Source organism: Phocoena sinus, chromosome 3 (genome assembly GCF_008692025.1).
Source record: "Phocoena sinus isolate mPhoSin1 chromosome 3, mPhoSin1.pri, whole genome shotgun sequence".
Classification (NCBI taxonomy): Eukaryota; Metazoa; Chordata; class Mammalia; order Artiodactyla; family Phocoenidae; genus Phocoena; species Phocoena sinus.
This window is the reverse complement of record NC_045765.1, coordinates 146,887,472-146,906,224: the sequence shown is the minus strand read 5'-3', so window position 1 is coordinate 146,906,224 and position 18,753 is coordinate 146,887,472. Positions and strand designations below refer to the sequence as shown.

General features: G+C 44.0%; 1 protein-coding gene across 3 annotated transcripts in view; it reads left to right on the top strand.

Moving 5' to 3' along the window:
• The first annotated feature begins 12,408 nt into the window (after window positions 1-12,408).
• NPR3 (natriuretic peptide receptor 3) overlaps window positions 12,409-18,753 on the top strand; it is a 73,465-nt gene continuing 67,120 nt past the window's right edge. For 2 of the 3 annotated variants that reach the window (XM_032627391.1, XM_032627390.1), the window contains exon 1: window positions 12,427-13,675. In XM_032627391.1, coding sequence (XP_032483282.1) covers window positions 12,919-13,675 — 757 coding nt within the window. In that variant the 5' untranslated portion in view covers window positions 12,427-12,918. Of the gene's footprint in view, window positions 13,676-18,753 lie in introns of all 3 variants that reach the window. The other variant, XM_032627389.1, reaches the window with a different exon arrangement.

Genomic DNA, 18,753 nt, shown 5'->3' with positions numbered 1-18,753 from the left:
GTTCATGTGTATTGACCAAAAACTCAAACAAAGAATGGAATAAAAATATGAATTCATTCACTCTTGTAAAAAAAGCCTGCAGGTCTATCATAGGGGACTCAGACAGTGATTTTTCTATTCCACCATCCTTAACATGAGGGCTCTATTTTCAAGGTCATTTTATAGTCTGATATGATTGCTGAAGCTCCAGCCATCATGTACATATACCAGGAAGGAAGAATAGAAAGGAACAAGCACCTTAGTGTATGTCCTCCCTTTAAAAAGAGCCTTTCTGAAATTTTTACCCAACTTCTAATGTAACTTGTAGTTACATTTGATTAGCTAAACTTCGTTTCACATGGCCATGCTAAGTGTCAAGGGAGGATGATCAATAATAGTTTATCAGCAGAGAAGATTGTTTCCTTGAATAAAGTGGGGTTCTAAGAACAAAGGGGGGAATGGACATTGGATGGACAATAGCCCTGTCTGCCATTGCCATACATGGCATCCATGGCTCAGAAGCTATATTCAGTAGATGTCCTTCAGCTTTAAAGAACTGGGAAAAATCCAAAGCCACATTGCCTGTACGTTGTCTGTACCTTGAGCTCCTCTCCAGAATCCATGGGGAGTTTTCATCTTAGAACCCATCACCTCAGTGCTCCCTCAGTCTCCCAGGCTGGCTCAAGCCAGAAGAGACAAATTTTTCTCTGGGTCCTACTTGGTTTCAGTTTTTGGCCAGGGAGTCATACCTCTTCCCTAGGTGACTCTCAGTAAAACTCACCATTTTAGGGTAGTATGTTGTGGAATTTTCTGTCCTGTAGCATGGTAGATTCTTATTTTAATGGCTGCCAATGAATCATGCATCTGGTACTCACTCCCTTATGTATTGTATCGCCTTCCCACACTGACGCTGGCCTTGGCCATGTGACATGCTCTGGCTAATGAGACATCAGCAAATGTCAAGCCAGAGACTTGATATGTGCTTTTGTACTGGAGCTTGTATTCTTGGATCACCTGTAAGAAAGTGTAAGAAAACTAGGCCATCTTGTTGGAGAGGTTGCATGGATGAGAACTGAGACTTGACAGCCAGCAGCCCCAGCTAATCTCCAGGCATGTGAGTGAGGTCCTCTTGGATCTTCCAGCCCTAAATAAACTACCAGATGATTGTAGCCACGTGAAAAATCATAAATGAGAAAACTCCCAGAACCACCCGGCTGAGCTCGTTTGCAGAATCATGAGTGAATAAATGGTTGCTGTTTTAAACCATTATACTTTGAGGTGGTCCTTTATGTAGAAACAGAAAACTGAGACCTATTGGAAATTGCTCAGAGAAGTTATGGCTAGGGTTAGGGTTATGGGTTGGTCATATCCCCTAACCACAAGGCTATGGTTTTAAGAATGTGCTCTTCAGTAAGCATGTGTTGTTTTTGGCCACCCAGCATCCGTTCCTTCCTCATTTGGTAAGAACACTAGGATTTTACTCAGGGCAATCCATTATTCAATTCTCACATGTGATTCCTTTGGCCACAGTGTTTAGACAGGAAGAATTAGGTGACTTAATTCAGACAATTAAATGTCTGGTCCAGGACTTTTGTTCAAACTCTCGTTTCATCTAGAAAGCAGACTCTGAAGTTATGAAAGATCTGAGGAAACTGGTTTGGCCCTCCTCTTTGGTAATGGAGACATACCAAATAGCCACTGGAAACATACTGTAAAGAAGTTCCTAAAGGAAACCCTCACGTAGAGCTGGAGGGAGTATAAACTGATGCTGCCATTCTGTTGTAATCTGAAAGTAAAAACACATATACATGTTGATGCAGCAAAATATACCCCAGGGAAACTCTAATATAAGTCCAAAAGGGGACACAGATGAAGATCTTCATCAGAGCAGTTTCAGGTAGCAGAGAACGAACACAGGTATCAAAAACTAGCAGAATGGGAGTTCCCTGGTGGCCTAGTGACTGGGATTTGGCACTGTCACCGCAGTGGCCAGAGTTCGATCCCTGGTCGGGTAACTGAGATCCTGCTAGCTGCACAGGGAGGCAAAAAAAAAAAGAAAGAAACTGGAGGAGTGAACAAGTAAAATATGGTAGAATACTATGCGGCATTCAGAAGTAATGATGTAGGCCAGCAACGTGGCAGGCTAGGAGGTCTCAACGAACGACAAAACAATAAATGAGCAACTACAAACTGATAAAAATAGCTCTGAGAAAGCTCTGCACTGTAGTGAAGAAGTAGTAGAAACTCTGCAGGGCTCAAAAATGGAGGATGGCCACATGGAAGAGTAGGAAGCATTTTACCTGTGTCACCCATCCCCCAGTCCAAAGCAGCTTGGCACTGAGCGGGATCCCCTTGGAGGGATTTTACCCCAAGGGGCAAGGGACAGCAGTAGAAACCCAGCAAGCCTCATTGCTGTGGACGTTTGCAGGCTTTGCTACTGAGGACCCCCGCAGTCCTCACCAGCACCAAACTCAGCTAATGGAGCTGCTCACTGCTGTGTCCCCACTGCTGTGTCTTCCCCAGGGTTGAAACTGTCACTGTGGTGACATAATAAAGGCTATATATGACAAGTCCACAGCTAGCATCATACTAAACATTGTGAAGTTAAAAAGACTTCCCGCCTAAGATCAGGAACAGCAGATGGCCACTCTCACAAGGAAAAGGCAAGGAAAAGAAATAAAAGGCATCCAAATAGGAAAGGAAGAAGTAAAATTATCTCTGTTTGCAGATGACATGATCTTATACATAGCAAACCCTAATGGCTCTCTGAAAAATTGTTAGAACTGTACATGAATTCGATAAAGTTGCAGGATATAAAATCAACAAACAAAAATCAGTTATGTTTCTTTACACTAACAATGAACTATCTGAAGAGAAATTAAGAAAGCAATCCCATTTACAATGGCATCAAAAACAATAAAATACTTAGGAATAAATATAGCCAAGGAGGTGAAAGACCAGTACAGTAAAAACTATGACATTGATGAAAGAAGTGGAAGAAGACACAAATAAATGGAAAAGATATCCCATATTCTTGGATTAGAAGAATTAATGTTCTTAAGATGTCCATACTACCCAAAGCAATCTATAGATATAATGCACTGCCTATCAAAATTCCAATGGCATTTTTCACAGAAATAGAAAAAACTGTCCTAAAATTGTATGAAACCACAAAAGACCCCTAATAGCCAAAACAATCCTGAGAATGAAGAACAAAGCTGGAGGCATTATACTTCCTGATTTCAAACTATATTAAAAAGCTATAGTAATTAAAATAGTATGGTTCTGGCATAAAAGCAAGCATATAGATCAGTGGATCAGATTTAAGAACCTAGAAATAGACCCATGCATATGTGGTCAACTAATCTTTTTTTTTTTTTTTTTAATTGCAGTGCACAGGCCTCTCACTGTCGCGGCCTCTCCCATTGCGGAGCACAGGCTCCAGACGTGCAGGCTCAGTAGTTGTGGTTCACGGGCCTAGCCGCTCCACGGCATGTGGGATCCTCCTGGACAGGGGCACGAACCCGTGTCCCCCACATTGGCAGGCAGATTCTTAACCACTGTGCCACCAGGGAAGCCCAGCCAACTAATCTTTGACAAGGGCACCAAGAATGGAGAGTCTCTTCAATACATCGTGTTGGGAAAACTGGATATCCACATGCAAAAGAATGAAATTGGACCTCTATCTTACACCACTCACAGATAGTGACTTGAAATGGATTAAAGACTTAAAGAAATGTATTAAAGATGTAAGACCTGAAACCATAAAACTCCTAGAAGAAAACAGGGAAGAATCTCCTTGACATTGGTCTTGGCAATGATTCTTGGATAAGACACGAAAGCACAAGCAACAAAAGCTAAATAAACAAGTGGAACTACATCAAACTAAAGAGCTTCTACACAGCAAAGGAAACAATCAATAAATTGAAAAGGCAACCTATGGAATGGGAGAAAATACCTGTAAACAATGTATCTGATAAGGGGTTAATATTTAAGATATATAAGAACTCATACAACTTAACAGGAAAAAGCAAATAATCCAATTAAAAAATGGACAAAGGACCTGAATAGACATTTTTTTTTTCAAAGAAGACATACAGCTGGCCAATACGTATATGAAAAGATGCTCAACATCACTAATCATCAGGAAATGCAAATCAAAACCACAATGAGATTATCACCTCATACCTATTAGGATGACTCCTACCAAAAAGGTAAGAGATAACAAATGGTGAAGATGTGGAGAAAAGGGAACGCATACACTTTTTGGTGGGAATGTAAATGGGTACAGTCATTATGGAAAACAGTGTGGTGATTCCTTAAAAAATTAAAAATAGACCTGCCATATGATCCAGGAATGCCACTTCCGGGTACATATCCAAAGGAAATAAAATCAGTATCTCAAAGAGATATCTGCATTACCATGTTCATCACAGCATTACTCACAATAGCAAAGATATGCAAGCAACCTAAATATCCTTCGATGGATGAATGAATAAGAAAAATGTGATGTATATGTATATGTATGTATGTATTACAATGAATATACAATGGAATATCATTCAGCCGTAAAAAAAGGAAATCCTGCCATTTGCGACAACATGGATGAAAATTCAGGGCCTTATGTTAAGTGAAATAAGCCAGAGAAAGAAAATTACTATACACTGTATGGTATCAGTGGAATAAAGAAAAAGTTGATTCCATAGAGAAACAGCGAATAGAATAGTGATTGCCAGGAGCTAGGAGGAGGGGCATTGCGGAGATGCCAGCCAAAGTGTGTCAACTTTCAGTTATAAGAAGAATAAGTTCTGAGGATCAAATGTACAGTCTGGTATTGTACACTTGGAAGTTGCTGAGAGTAGATTTTAAGCATTCTCACCACACACACACACACACACACACACACACACACAAATAAATGAGTTACCTCTATGAGGTGATATATGTGCTAATCATCTTGATCTTGGTAACTACTCCACAATGTATATCACACCATCACGTTGTACATTAAATATGTATAATTATATTTGACAATTATTCGTCAATGAAGAGATGACTAGTTCTAAAAACTAAACAAAATGAAACTAATGATGTAGATTTTCCCCCTAATAGTTTTGTTAAGATCAATCCATGACACTGTCTGTGAAAATAAGAAGTAGCATAATACAGTTTCTGTATTAGAATAACACATGTATACACAAGACCCATTCTTTTTTAAGAATATAGACTTATCTACAGCATGTATTAAACACATAAAGAGGATCTTATAGAGTGAAAGGAATATGAAGGGAGCAATGAAGGGGAGAACTTAAAATAAGACAAGAACCGTACAGATTGATCATGAATGTGCCAAGAATTGAGGATATAGTTAATTAAAACAGTTGTACCTGAGGTTAAACAAAAACCCCAAAATGATTCACTAGAACATGAATGACTTGCAATTTGAGACAATTTGTACACTTATATACACTTGAATATGACAATTTGCCCAAGTGGAAAGTCATTTCCATATCTTACCTCCAGACTTCCAAAAGTCTGCAAAGCAACAGGGTTTATGTTAAAATAATTCTTACTATTTTCCCCAGGCAGTTAGTAAAGGGAAAAAGAACATAAAGGCTGAAAAGGTAATATTTTTGTGGGAAGGATGAAGAGGAAAGAAGAGCATTTAATGTAGAGGAATTACCAGCAACTGAAAAGTAACAATGTTAGCTTGATGAAACAGTTTTCTCCACTAATGTCAGGGCGAAATTTGATGTCACAACACGATCACCAAAAATATGAGAGGGCAAATGTCAAGAATTTTCCTGATGTTTTCCTCATGGCATTCTATTCTATTTTAGTCTCATGCATCAGCTTTCCAAGATTTAATACCTCTTGGAATGTACTTGCTGGAAAGAAATAAAAAACTATATCTCACAACATTGTACACGGTGGTAACACAAATTGTCCTCATAATCTTTAATTCCTGTTCACAGCGTTACAAAGATAATGTACTGATTTTTTCTTTTCTTTTTTTTTCAGAATACTGCATTTTTCTCTTAGTGAGGAAATAATCAAGAATTAGGTATGAGTGATGAGGTGCTGGTATGTCAATGTGTTAAGATCTCTTGAAGTTAGTATTTAGGATCTTTGGCTTATGATATTATTTGCATAATCATAACTCCAACGTGATGATATCTGAATATTTAAAAAGTTATTTTAGAAGTTATGTATATGAATATATATGAGCTAATTTCTCTTTGAATGATCTTTTTCCTTTCACTGCTTTATTATTTCTCTTCTAAATTCTGTTTTATAGGAAACTGGCATTTTTTGGATTTATCATTGGTGAAATGAAATTTCAAGTGCCTACTACATCATTCTTGAAGGAGAGAATGCAGGATTAAAGAAAAAACAATATCCCAGCCCTCATGGAGTTTACATTCTAGTGGATTAATGCTGATTAATTTGGAGTATAAACTGCTCAATATTCTGATGTAATAACATCAGGAAAATTATTTTTATAAGATTTTTTTAAAATGTTATGTTTATAAGATGAAATTTGATATATTTTTGTCCTGATAATGTTTCTCTTAAACTTTGCACACGCGACTATCGCATAGATTCAAATATAACTTGGGTCAAATCATATCCCCAAATAAAACAAGTGAATGTCTGATGAAACAGGTTTAAGCTAGAGAACACCATTTTCCTTGACACACTGTAGATGCTTAAAAAGGTTTTTTGAATTGGACAAGAGCATTAAGCCCTGGGTCTCACATTTTTACAGCCTGGGTTTTAATACATTAGGACATTCTACTCTTTTCTCATTACTTATGGTAATATCCATGATCTATAAATTAAATACATTCCTTCCAGTACAATCCTCTTTGTGCTTCCATACAGCATTTTCTCCCCTTTATCTTGAAGGTCCGGTCCCTTGCAGGCACCAGCCACTTCTATTTCTTCCATTTTTAAAACTGCTCTCTGATTTGTCCCACTTCCCCTTGCTCCCTTTAGCCTGAGTTTCTGGAGGAGCCTTGAAGCTGTGAAGGGTAGCTATGCGCATGAGCTCTTGTTCTCTTTGCCCCACTATGCAGAGGAAAGAACACTGAACAAGCTTCTGCCTCAAGCTTATCAGGAAATATCTGAGTCTGGGAATCCAGGGCCAATATCAAAGTGATTGCCAAAAAGTTTCCTCCAAAAAAGCCACTGTTAAAGTTAAAAAAGAAGGCTTATTAAATAAAGTCTGCTGTGATCAGGCAACAGATAATTCCAAACAAGGTACGCATAAACCATCTTGGTTTTGGGTTTTAAATTCACTCATTCACTCATTCCATAATGAATTTATGGAACATTGATCGAACACTTACTTGGTATCGTACTCTTCACCAGGCATTGAAGGGAATGTAATAGCAAGGGCTGCCATTTATTAATTTCCTACTGTATACGAAGCACTGTGAGTCTATCAATATTTTTTTTTCTGACTCTTACTTCTACAGCACCAGGGCAAGACCGTTATCTCCATGTTAGAAGGAGAAAACTGAGGGAAACGAGGAAACTGAAGGGCAAATAAGTGAGGAGATAATCTCGGGACATGTTGTGAGGCTTCCAAATGCGTGCTGTTCCCGCAGGACACCGCTCTGAGGACTTGATCCCTATCCAGACTGCTTCCTTGTAAATGCAAATAAAATTGAGTGTGATCACGACCCCGAGGGATGCTGTGGGAACTCAGATGGGAGAGGTAACCATTGCTGAGGCTTGCAACTGTTAGTAAAACCTTAAGAAAAAAAGTAGGAGAGTAGGATGCAATGGCTGTGCATTTTGCCCTGAGAAAAATTCTCTAAAATTCCATTTTATATTTTTACATACCTTCTTAAGTCCTTTTTGGAGTAATGCCATGTACAACTAAATAAACCAATTAAATGGAGTCAGAATCGTTATGGATAAAGTTGAGGCATATACACTTGTTTTTGTGAATCTAATGATTTATATTAAATGACTTGTCTATAAATCAACGGTGAGAATTCTTGATGTAGCTTGCAAATCCTAGAAAACCTCATGCCAGCAACTCAGGTTAAATCACAGATGAGTTCTACATTTTTCGGAAGTGTTTCTAATGTCATTTTATCTCAGGACATCTCCAAAGAAATGAAGAGAGATTGCGGTTGATGGAAACCTAGGAGGACAGTAATACAGAAACAAATCTGATCATAAGGAGATAAATCTGGTAGAGCGGCATTTTCAAAAGAATCCCTCGAGGCCACATTTAACTGCATTTTCTGATGAAAGTAAATCATAAGTTTAAATAGAAAAAATATGTAATTGCTGTTACTTACAGTGCTGGCAAAAAATTGTAGATTTGTATAAAAGAAGAAAAGAGATCAATTAGAGTCCCTGCTAAGGAAAGCTAAAACCTAGAGGCAAGGTTTCAATTTAATTTTTTGCCCTTTATTGATTTTCCTCCCATGTCTTGAATGGATGGTTCCCTCTAAAAGATCAACTATATGTTAAAAACAAAATCTCAACACTTATTGAATTACAGAAATGTTCTTGAATTATGTGTAATATTCTTTCATCTTTTCTGCCTCTAGGGGGAAGTGTGTTTTCAACAATTCTGTCCCCAGAGGACACTTTCTTTGTGGGCTACAGGCTTCATGGGGTTATTCTTCAACATGACTTCAGGGCTGGCTTAACAAGGGAGAGGAGACACTCTTTGAAAGGCACTTTAGAGATTGCTGCCCGAATTCTGAGGGAGATCACACAGACTGTGACAGTTGGTAGAGAAAACTTCCTTCTGATATAGCATTTCTAACACATTTCACCGGTTGAGGTTCCCTATAGAATGTTGTCTTCCCTGGTGGAAAAAGAATGCCATAGAGACATGATTTCATTTCACAGATGGAAAGCAAACAGCTGAATACTTTATAGAAAACTTGCCACTTGATTTTAGTAACAAAGTTAAAAAATATGATTTGTGGATATTGATGAGAGTTCTAAATCCTATAAGAAGTCTATTATTGATGTTTTCTGTAATATCACATTTAGGGCTAACATTGCTTTTTATTTGGCTAATTTTATTTTATTTTGCAGCATTTCCCTGTAACTTTCTTTTGTTTTCATTCAGTAATTGTAGTCAGAAAGAATGCACTCGGTGAAAAGGTTAGCAATCTTTTGAATGTTAAAAAAAGTGCTTCTTTTTTTCCCCATTTCAAGGTTTACAGAATTGAAGGGAACAATATTGAAAAATTGAGTCCAAGGGATGAGTTATTTCTATTCTTTCTTTTTTCCTACCTTCTTGATTGGATTCATCTTTGTGATTATGACGCTGCAAAAGTTATACTATAATCTATTAGTAATTGCGTTGCATATTTTCAAAACAGCTTCGTATAAAATCAAAGTTTGATATAAAGCATGTTACTCCTTCATGAAATTTAACTTTGTTCCCAACACTCTTTTACATGGTATAATAAGTATTTATTTCTAATCCAATCCCATGTAAAAATATTCTCTGGGGATGAAGAGGTATTTATATTCTTTGGCCTAGATTCTCCACATAGAGAGTCAAGGGTCTCAGGCTAGGTGACTTCTAAAATTTTTCCAGCCCTAAGATTGGAGAACTTCATGATATGCACACTTTCAGTTGCCTGGGAAAATCTAATTTGATGGAAAGTGAATAAAACTGGTAATGTTAAATCCATATACATATATTACTTGGCAGGTCTTCCTATAATCTTGCGGCTATTTTCATTTGAAAAACTTTCTTCAAAAATCGTAAATTCTATAAAATGATGTCATGGGGATGTAATGTACAGCATGGTGACTATAGCTAATAACACAGTACTGCATATCTGAAAGTGGCTAAGAGCAGATCTGTAAGTCCTCATCACAAGAAAAAAAAGTTTTTGTAATTCTACGGTGACAAATGTCAACTAGACTTGCGGTGGTGATCATTTCACAATATATACAAGTATCATATTGTGTTAGATCCCTGAGACTAACATAATGTCATATGTCAACTACAATAAAAAATTTCTGTTCAATGGAAAAATGTAAGGTGTGCTTTGAGCATTAGCAAGAGAGGTAACATTGGCTTTTCTGGTACTGCTGCCTAGTTTGGGGGCTCTCCCTTACACGGTTTGTCAGTGCTCTTGAATGACAAACTGGAAGCTGAGAGCTCTGATCCAAAGGCCACTGAGAGGCTGCGATACTCGCTCTAACATAAGTGCACTGACTACCCTGCCCGTGACCCTTGGCGCGAACGGGCAGCGCCTGTTAGGGGAGAGGCGTTCACACCCGGTGCCACTGAAACCCCAGCCTTTCCGACTAAGCCCACGTTACACAGTGTGCGGAATCATATCGCCGTTGGCCAGTGTTCCCCAGACACGGGGCATAGCGAGCAGTAATAGTAAACCTTGGTTCCTTCACGTCTCCTGGCAACCAGTTTCGAAATCCATTAAGACCCTTGGAATTCGGGATTTAGCTTGTTTCTCTCTCTCCCTCTTCCCTCCCTCCCTCCCTCTTTCCCTTCTTCCCTCCCTCTTTCCCTTCCTCCCTCCCTCTTTCCCTTTCTCCCTCCCTCTTTCCCTCCCTCCCTCCCCCCTTCCTAGGAGTTCAGGGGGGATTTTATTGCTGTGAAGCTCTACATCTCAGTTTCCAGTATGTGAGGACTACCCTTTGTGTGGAATTAAATTGTACACAGATGCCTCGTTTGCTACTGGTTAGCAGCTGTAATAAAATAAATGAAAGTTTTCGCAGGAGTAATAAGGTCCTACTTGAAGATTCAGGGATCACAGTGCATAATCTGAACTCTAAATGCCCCGGAGGATGAGACGTTACTCATAATTACATTTACGGTGCCAGAAAGAGCGATAAGGAGGGTTCTGTTAAAGGTGACGAGCGCTGATGCCTGAAATTGCCACATCTCCGGAAACCCCAATTTGCCTTTTTATCGTCACAAATGAGAGCGACTGCTCTTTGAGGCCTCGGCGTTAAACAAAGAAAAATAAAACAAAGACCAAAAAGCAAACTCAGCGCCTGGGGTGGTGGCATCGGGGTTACAAGTCGGCTACAAGTTTCTGCCGAAAGAGGGCGTTGGTCTCAGACTAATAGAAATTTGTGGACACGGACGCCCAAATGAATGACCATTTTCAAACATTCTCAATTTATTTTAATTTGTGGGACTTCAGTGTCAGAATTCACCCGTCCAATGTAGTACGTTCCCACTGCAAATGACCTCGGTGTGTTACCACGTTCAGAGGGTCAAGCTCCCATTCGGACCTGCCCTGCAGCGCGGCGGACTCCGGCGAGGCTCCTCTGGCCACGGACTTCTCCACGGCCGTTTCCACCCTCGTCTCCACCGCTGCTGTGCCTGTGACAAGTGGCAAGACTAGGTTTTGGACGCAGGACCTTCCTCGGCACTACCGAAGCCGGAGCACAGGGTCTCGCGCTGCCCGCAGGAGAAGCGGTGGGATTTCCGAGCGCACGGATTGGAGCGGAGGACGCGCCTCGACCCAGGGGACCCTCGGGGTAAAGCTTTACGGCGAGGGTCTCTTTATTTAATTACCTGTCTTAGCAAGTAAAGCCCAGAGGACGCCTTGGAGATGCTTTTCAAGCTTTCTTTCTGCCACCTTCAGAAGAAATGTTCTCTCGCCTTTGGAAGCAACAAGTTTAACTTTTCTGCTCGCAGCGCGCCGGCGGAGGTGTCAGTGCGCCTGGGACCCTGGATGCCCGGCAGCACTGCGACTCTGGCGCGAACTCGCGCGGCTCTGGGGGAGGAGGCCGGCGGGGGTGGGGAGCGCGGGAAGGAGGGATAGCTGGGACGCCTGGGCTAGCTGGGCGCTCCAGGTCCGCGACCGAGCCGTCTGCCCCGGGACCTTGGTCCCTGTTCCCTGACCTTGCACCAGGGGACCGGGAAGGTCGAGTGCACGCCCCGAGTGGGCGCATCAAGAGGGAATGTGGCTGGAGTGAGAAAGAGGTGAGAGTCAGCGGGACCTAGGGTGTTTTTTTTTTTTTTTTTTTGCAACGAAACCACCGATTTCCAGGGCCACCTCCTTCCTTTAATCCTGTTGTTTTTTTGCACGGCGTGGTGTGTGTGTGTGCCTGCGCGCGTTTCTTTACTTTCAGACATATTTCCATTTTTAAAGCCCGGAACTGGAAAGAGAGCTGCCGCGTGCGGGGCCAGGGAGAGGCGGGGACCCCGCTACACCCAGGTGGCTGTGTAGCGCGTTGGGGGCTCCCGCCGGTACAGAAGTGGGCGACTGTGGCTTTAAGGAAAAGGCCCAGGTCTGGCGGGGAGCGGGGAGTTAGGGACAGGGGAGGGGTGGGAAGAGTAGGGGTGCGGGGAGGAGTCCTGATGTAAGAATGTTAATGAGAGGCTCCCCTAGCCCAGCCGCCACCCCCCCCACCCACCCTCCCCACCCGCTGGAAATACAAGCCGGGCCTCGGCGCGCCTTGTGTGGTAACACGCTCCGCCGCTGCCACGCTATTTAAACGCGGGTTATGGATCCAGAAACCGGCGCGAATCAATGAGATCAAACGCGAGGGAGATGCACCGTCAATTACAAGCACTTGGACAAGTCTAACTTTTTCTTCTTTTACAAATACGCTTTCAAAAGCAACCTTAGCAATGCCCAAATAAGAAGCCACCTCTAAGCAAAATAGTATATATAAAGGGAGGGCGAATATATATATTTATAAAAAGTATATATATAAATATATTACAGACGTACAGGTTTACACCCGGTGAACTTTTTTTTTTCTTTTTTTTTAAACGAGTGGCATTGCAAAGGAGGACTCTTCCTCTCTCTTTTGGCGAGTTAGTGAAGGGGGTATTCTGTTTTCTTAGAGCGCCCAAGGGGGCGCAGGGACCTCGGAGAGAAGAGTGGGGAGGAAAGAGGAAGGGTCGGTGGGGGGCAGAGGGCGAGTCCGCACCGAGGGCAGGCGCTTTCCTGCGGCACGATGCCGTCCCTGCTGGTGCTCACTTTCTCCGCATGCGTCCTGCTCGGTTGGGCGTTGCTGGCCGGCTGCACGGGTGGCGGTGTCGGCGGGGGCGCGGGCCCGGGCGGCGGGCGCCGGGAAAGAGAGGCGCTGCCGCCGCAGAAGATCGAGGTGCTGGTGCTGTTGCCCCAGGACGACTCGTACCTGTTCTCCCTGGCTCGGGTGCGGCCGGCCATCGAATACGCGCTGCGCAACGTGGAGGGCAACGGGACCCGGCGGCGGCTTCTGCCACCCGGCACTCGCTTCCAGGTGGCCTACGAAGACTCGGACTGCGGCAACCGTGCACTCTTCAGTCTGGTGGACCGCGTGGCGGCGGCGCGGGGCGCCAAGCCCGACCTCATCCTGGGGCCTGTGTGCGAGTACGCGGCGGCGCCGGTGGCCCGGCTAGCGTCGCACTGGGACCTACCCATGCTGTCGGCCGGGGCACTGGCAGCCGGCTTCCGGCATAAGGACACGGAGTACTCGCACCTCACGCGCGTGGCGCCCGCGTACGCCAAGATGGGCGAGATGATGCTCGCCCTGTTCCGCCACCACCAGTGGAGCCGCGCCGTGCTGGTCTACAGCGACGACAAGCTGGAACGGAACTGCTACTTCACCCTCGAGGGGGTCCATGAGGTCTTCCAGGAGGAAGGCTTGCACACGTCCGCCTACAATTTTGATGAGACCAAAGACTTGGATGTGGACGACATTGTGCGCTACATCCAGGCCAGTGAGCGAGGTGAGCAGGAGTGCGCCTCGGGCCCCAGGCCCTAACCCAACCGGTCTCCGCGGCTCTCCCTACACGCTCGTCCGCTCCTCTGGGGACCCCACTACCCGCTGCGGCACTGAGGACCCGGGGAGGGCGCGTGCGCTTGGACTCGCCGGGCTGTGTGCTGTCTGGCTGCGACGACCTTTGACCATCATCCATGGCTGTGGTGGGGTGTACGCAGAGCGTCCCGGGGAGGTGGTGGAGCCTGGGGGAGGGGCATGTGAGCCCGCAACTCGCTAGTGCTCTGGTCCAACAGGTGCTGTCAAAGCTCCTGGTTTTTTTCTTTCTCGCTTCCCTGGCTCTGGTGCCGGGCTTGTGGTTAGGGACTCACTACGGGTACCCTTCTCCAACCAGGGTCTGAAAGCGTGATGAGGCCGAAGGAACTTGTTACCCAGTCTTTGCCGACGTGCGCCCCCTCCGAGTGCGGAAGTGTACGCTTTACAGCAGACGCTCCGCCTCACGGTCCGCTCCGGTCTCCGGGTTTCCCGGCTGCTCCTCGCACAGATCCCAGCTTTCTTTTAAAGGCTCATTGTATCGCCCTTCTCATTCCTTCCCTGGCCCCTCCAGCCGCTTATGAACGGGCTTCTGTGGTTTCCATCAAAAATGCCTCGCAGTGTCTAGGCTCTGGCGACACTCACCCCGGCGCGTTCGGCATCGCGGTCTAAAGCGCCGGCAGCTAGGCTTTGCTAGAGCGCGCGCGCTGGGGAAGCGGGCGCTGAACCTCCTTTCCACGTCCCCCCGCCCCCGCCCCCTTGAAGTTTTCTCCGCGGGTCTTTGGGGGTTTGAATAACCACCAACCTGGCCAAAGAGCTCAAGGTTGAGGCTAGTGTCTATGGCTACAGGGAATGGGAGAAGCGGCTGGTCACGGATATATAATCGCGGAATCCCCTAGTGCGGCTGCCTCATTGTACTGCGATGGCGGGCGGAGATGCCAGCATAGCGCAGCTCCCTCCTTACCGATGTCAGGTTTGGGTGCATATCACTCAGGGAATCCTGCCTGCTCCCGCTCGGCGCGCACGCGCCTCGATTGTCAGTGGGGTGCAACCCCAGCAAAGCTCCCTACTACCCGACGCGGGGAGACGGAAGGGGAGAGGGGCCCACTACCCCACGCGGGGAGACGGAAGGGGAGAGGGGCCGAGCCGGGCGCGGGGCTAGCCCACGACTTGGCACGGCTGGGCGCCTGGGCGCTGGCAGTGGGAGACAGCGCAAGCGGAGACAGGGGGCCTCAGGAACAGGTGAGAGTGGGTAAAGGTTCCAAAGAGGATGGCGCTGCGGTCATCCGCCTTCCCAGTTTGACTACTTCGGACTCGGAGTGAACGCACTTTTTAGAGCGAAGAGGCGGGAAGTGTTGACAGTGGGGATGCACGGCCAAGTTTTGAGCGTTCGAACTGCAGGCTGTCTGCGCCGAATTCCTGCCAGCCAAGCAGGCGGGGCGCCGGCTTTGCTGATTATGAAAAAGGGCACTTGTGTACAATGGCTGCGGATTCGCCACGCCAGGCTGAGAAAGCCACATCTGCTCTCCCACTCTCAGTCCCCAGGTTACTGCAGACCCCTGCAGACCTCGGGCTGCTCTAGACACCGAACTTGATTATTCAGCTCTCGCTCTCGAGGGCTTGGAGCTAGGAGTTGGAGACTTCCCAGCTTGGGCTGGGGATGGGGGTGTGTCCCCCTACGGGCGAGATCCGCGGTCTGCCAATGCGTCCGTGATGCTACTGCCCTGAAGGTCTCAGTGCCAGCGGTGATCTCCTCGCACGTGGCCTGGGATTCGTGGCCGAGTTCAGCCCAGAAGAGGGCAGATCGAGGCCACCGGGGGCCCCTCAGCCTCACAAGGGTGTGGCTGAGCCAGAGGGTAGGGAGGGCGTCAGGGCCCTAGTGGGCCTGGGGGCTTCAAAGAGCTTGGGCTACAGTCTTGCTGCTGATTATTTTTTAATTCCGAAAGCCTCGTAGATGTTCCCAAGCCTCTTTTTTTTTCCCCCAAGTTTGAATCTAGTGGTGAAAGTTTGCTAGACTGACCGGTATGTTTTACAGGTGATAAGGTTACCATTCTTACCCTAAAATACATTTCCAACAGTGACTTGGCAGTTGTTCAGAAATATAAAACAAAATAATTTCTCCCCTAAGCCCTCCTCCCTCCCCTGAAATTCCCTACTCTCAGGAGAGAAAGCTGCTTGATAACAAAGCTCTCTCTGGGGGTCTTTTAGTTTTACCAGTCACCTTTATTTCACCATAAGTGGTTAATGGGTTAAATAGGGGTCCAGTACAAGGATTTAGTGGCGTTTGAATTTTCAGAGCTCTTGACTTGGCTGAGGCATTCACTGGGGAGGGAGCTTGGGCTGCCATAAACCTCTGTACCTCAGGCTCCTCAGGTAAAGTGGGGGGATGCTGGGAGGAGCAAATGAGCTATCTTACAGGAATGCCCTGAAACAGTACAGATGCCTACTGAGTGCTCAATAAACCTAGGTTTTATTAGAGTTGTTATAATTATTTTATATATATGGTGATAATCTCCTTTACCAGAAGGCGAGACCATGTCAAGGGTGAGAAGCAGACCCTCTGGATCTGGTGGCTGCACTCAGCTGCTGCAGGGCCTGCCCAAGTCTCTTACTTTCTCAGAGGCCGAATTTCCTCTTCTGTGAAACGGAGGTGGGATGAGAACCAGGCCTCTTCAGACTGGTATTTGGTGGTTCTGATTTCTGCTCACTCAAGTGTAAAATGGAACTGACTCTATTTTTGTCTTTGAAAATTCCATATTAAATATCATAGAACTAGAGAGTCACCCCCCACCTTTTGAAGATAACGCTTTTAGCATCTTTTTGGACTTAAGTTCATCTTTAAAATCAGTTCACAAAAGTTTTAATCTCTCTTTTTTAAAAAAATTAATTAATCAAGGTTTTGGCTGTGTTGGGTCTTCGTTGCTGTGTGCAGGTTTTCTCTAGTTGCAGGAGCAGGGGCTACTCTTCGATGCGGTTCACGGGCTTCTCATTGCGGTGGCTTCTCTTGTTGCGGAGTACACGCTCTAGGCGCGCGGGCTTCAGTAGCTGTGGCACACAGGCTCTAGAGTGCAGGGTCAGTAGTTGTGGTGCACGGGCTTAGCTGCTCGGCGGCATGTGGGATCTTCCCGGACCAGGGCTTGAACCCATGTCCCCTGCATTGGCAGGTGGATTCTTAACCACTGTGCCACCAGGGAAGTCCCAAAAGTTTTAATCTCTTAAAGGGTAAAACTGATAATGCCACCATCTCTAATAATAATATAACTAAAATTTCATTTGGCTACATGTGTGCTATAGAATGAAAAACTGAGGGGTATTATTTATTCTTCTTAGGGATTTACTATCAAAATCAATAATTAACGTTTTTTCTCTCATGTTTTTAGCTAACATATATCACTAAAATACACACACCTGAGCATGTATTATTTTTAAAAAGTCAGCTACTACCCTCAATATTCTATACTCAACGATAAATTTATTTTTAAAAAGAGAAGTTTAAAAAGAAATATTTTTTTAAGCAATAAAAGCCAGCAGTTGTTTTGTCTATACATCTCATAAGATGCAGAGCCAGAAGTGTGTGCACACAACATTTTTGTATGAAGAACTGTAGTTTTATCTTTTTAGTTATTGATATGTCATTATTCTTGGCCTGCATAACAACTGTAGTGATAACAGTATTTAATCAGTAGAAGAGTCATTTATTTTTAGAGTTAGGCTGGGGTAAATGACAGAGAGGTTGATCAGAGTTTTTAAGCAAAGAACCCATGATAAATGTAAAATAACTGATTCATAGCAGGGGGTAAAAGAAGCATTGTAGGCTGCGGTGTAGAAATTCTGAAAGCCTTTGGAGTAGATGGAACTTTGTGAACAAAAAAAATAAAGGTGCAGTCTCTATTTTGCAAGTGAAACCTATTGCTTATGTAAAGTAAAAACAGCCAGAGAGAAATATATACTTTTAAATAATAGATTTTATCTTTATGAAAGTTATACAGCTATGTAGTTTAGAAAGTCAGAAAACGACACAAGTCTTACTAGGAACAAGAGTTTCCTATCTCCTGCTCCCCATATCTCACCTCCCAGAGGCAACTATTTTCAACTCTTGTAGCTATGTCTGTAGGTATTTGACTTCATACCTCTAAATAACATTATTTTTTATGTTTTTCAGGTTTAGGTCTTATTTCTTGCCATCCCAGGGGAAGATAGTGATTTAGTTTTCTTCTACTGCCTGTTAACCACACACTCAAGCTTTCCTTCCAGTCATCCTTTCAATATGATCGTGTCAGGTTTTTTTTGGTTAGCTCAGTATTCAGTGTCTGTATTATTACTACCTTCTAAATGCTATATGTAGTTGAGCCATATAAGCTACTACAATGATATTTCTTTATTGCCCTACTTGTTTTCCTTGGGGTTAAAAATATAGTCTATTTTTGCTTAGTTTCCTGTGAACTTATAACTAAATCATCTACCAATTCTCTATTTTAAGCCTCCTGAGTTGCTCCAGTTTGGTTATTTTCTAAGCATACCACATGGTTGCCACTCTGGATTCTTTCTTTCACATCCTCTGCAACTCTATCACCTCTCCCTTTTGAGCTAGATCCCTATGTGTTCCTATTTCTTGGTTTATGCCCTTCTTTTGTTGGAGCACATCCTCCAGGAGCTTTCTGAGAAAGGATGGATGAGAGCTAAAGTTTGAGACCTTTCATGACTGAAATTTCTTCTTCCTACCCTTATACATAACTATAGAATTCCAGGTTGGAAATAATTTTTCCTCAACATTTGAAGAATTGTCATTTACATTCCAGTGGTGCTATTGGAAAGCTTGATTCGATTGTGATTTTTGACCTATTGTTTGCTATTTGCTTTTTTTTTCTGTAAATTTTTAGAATCCCCTTTTTCTCCCAGTGTTTTAACGTTTCATTTTGATTGTACTTGTGTGCCCATATTTTGCCATATGCCCTTTAGGGTATTGAAGGGTAAGTCTCTTCCGTTCACAAACTCATGTCTTTTAGTTCCGGGAAAATGTCTTAAATTATTTCTTATATCCCCTCATTTTCTCTG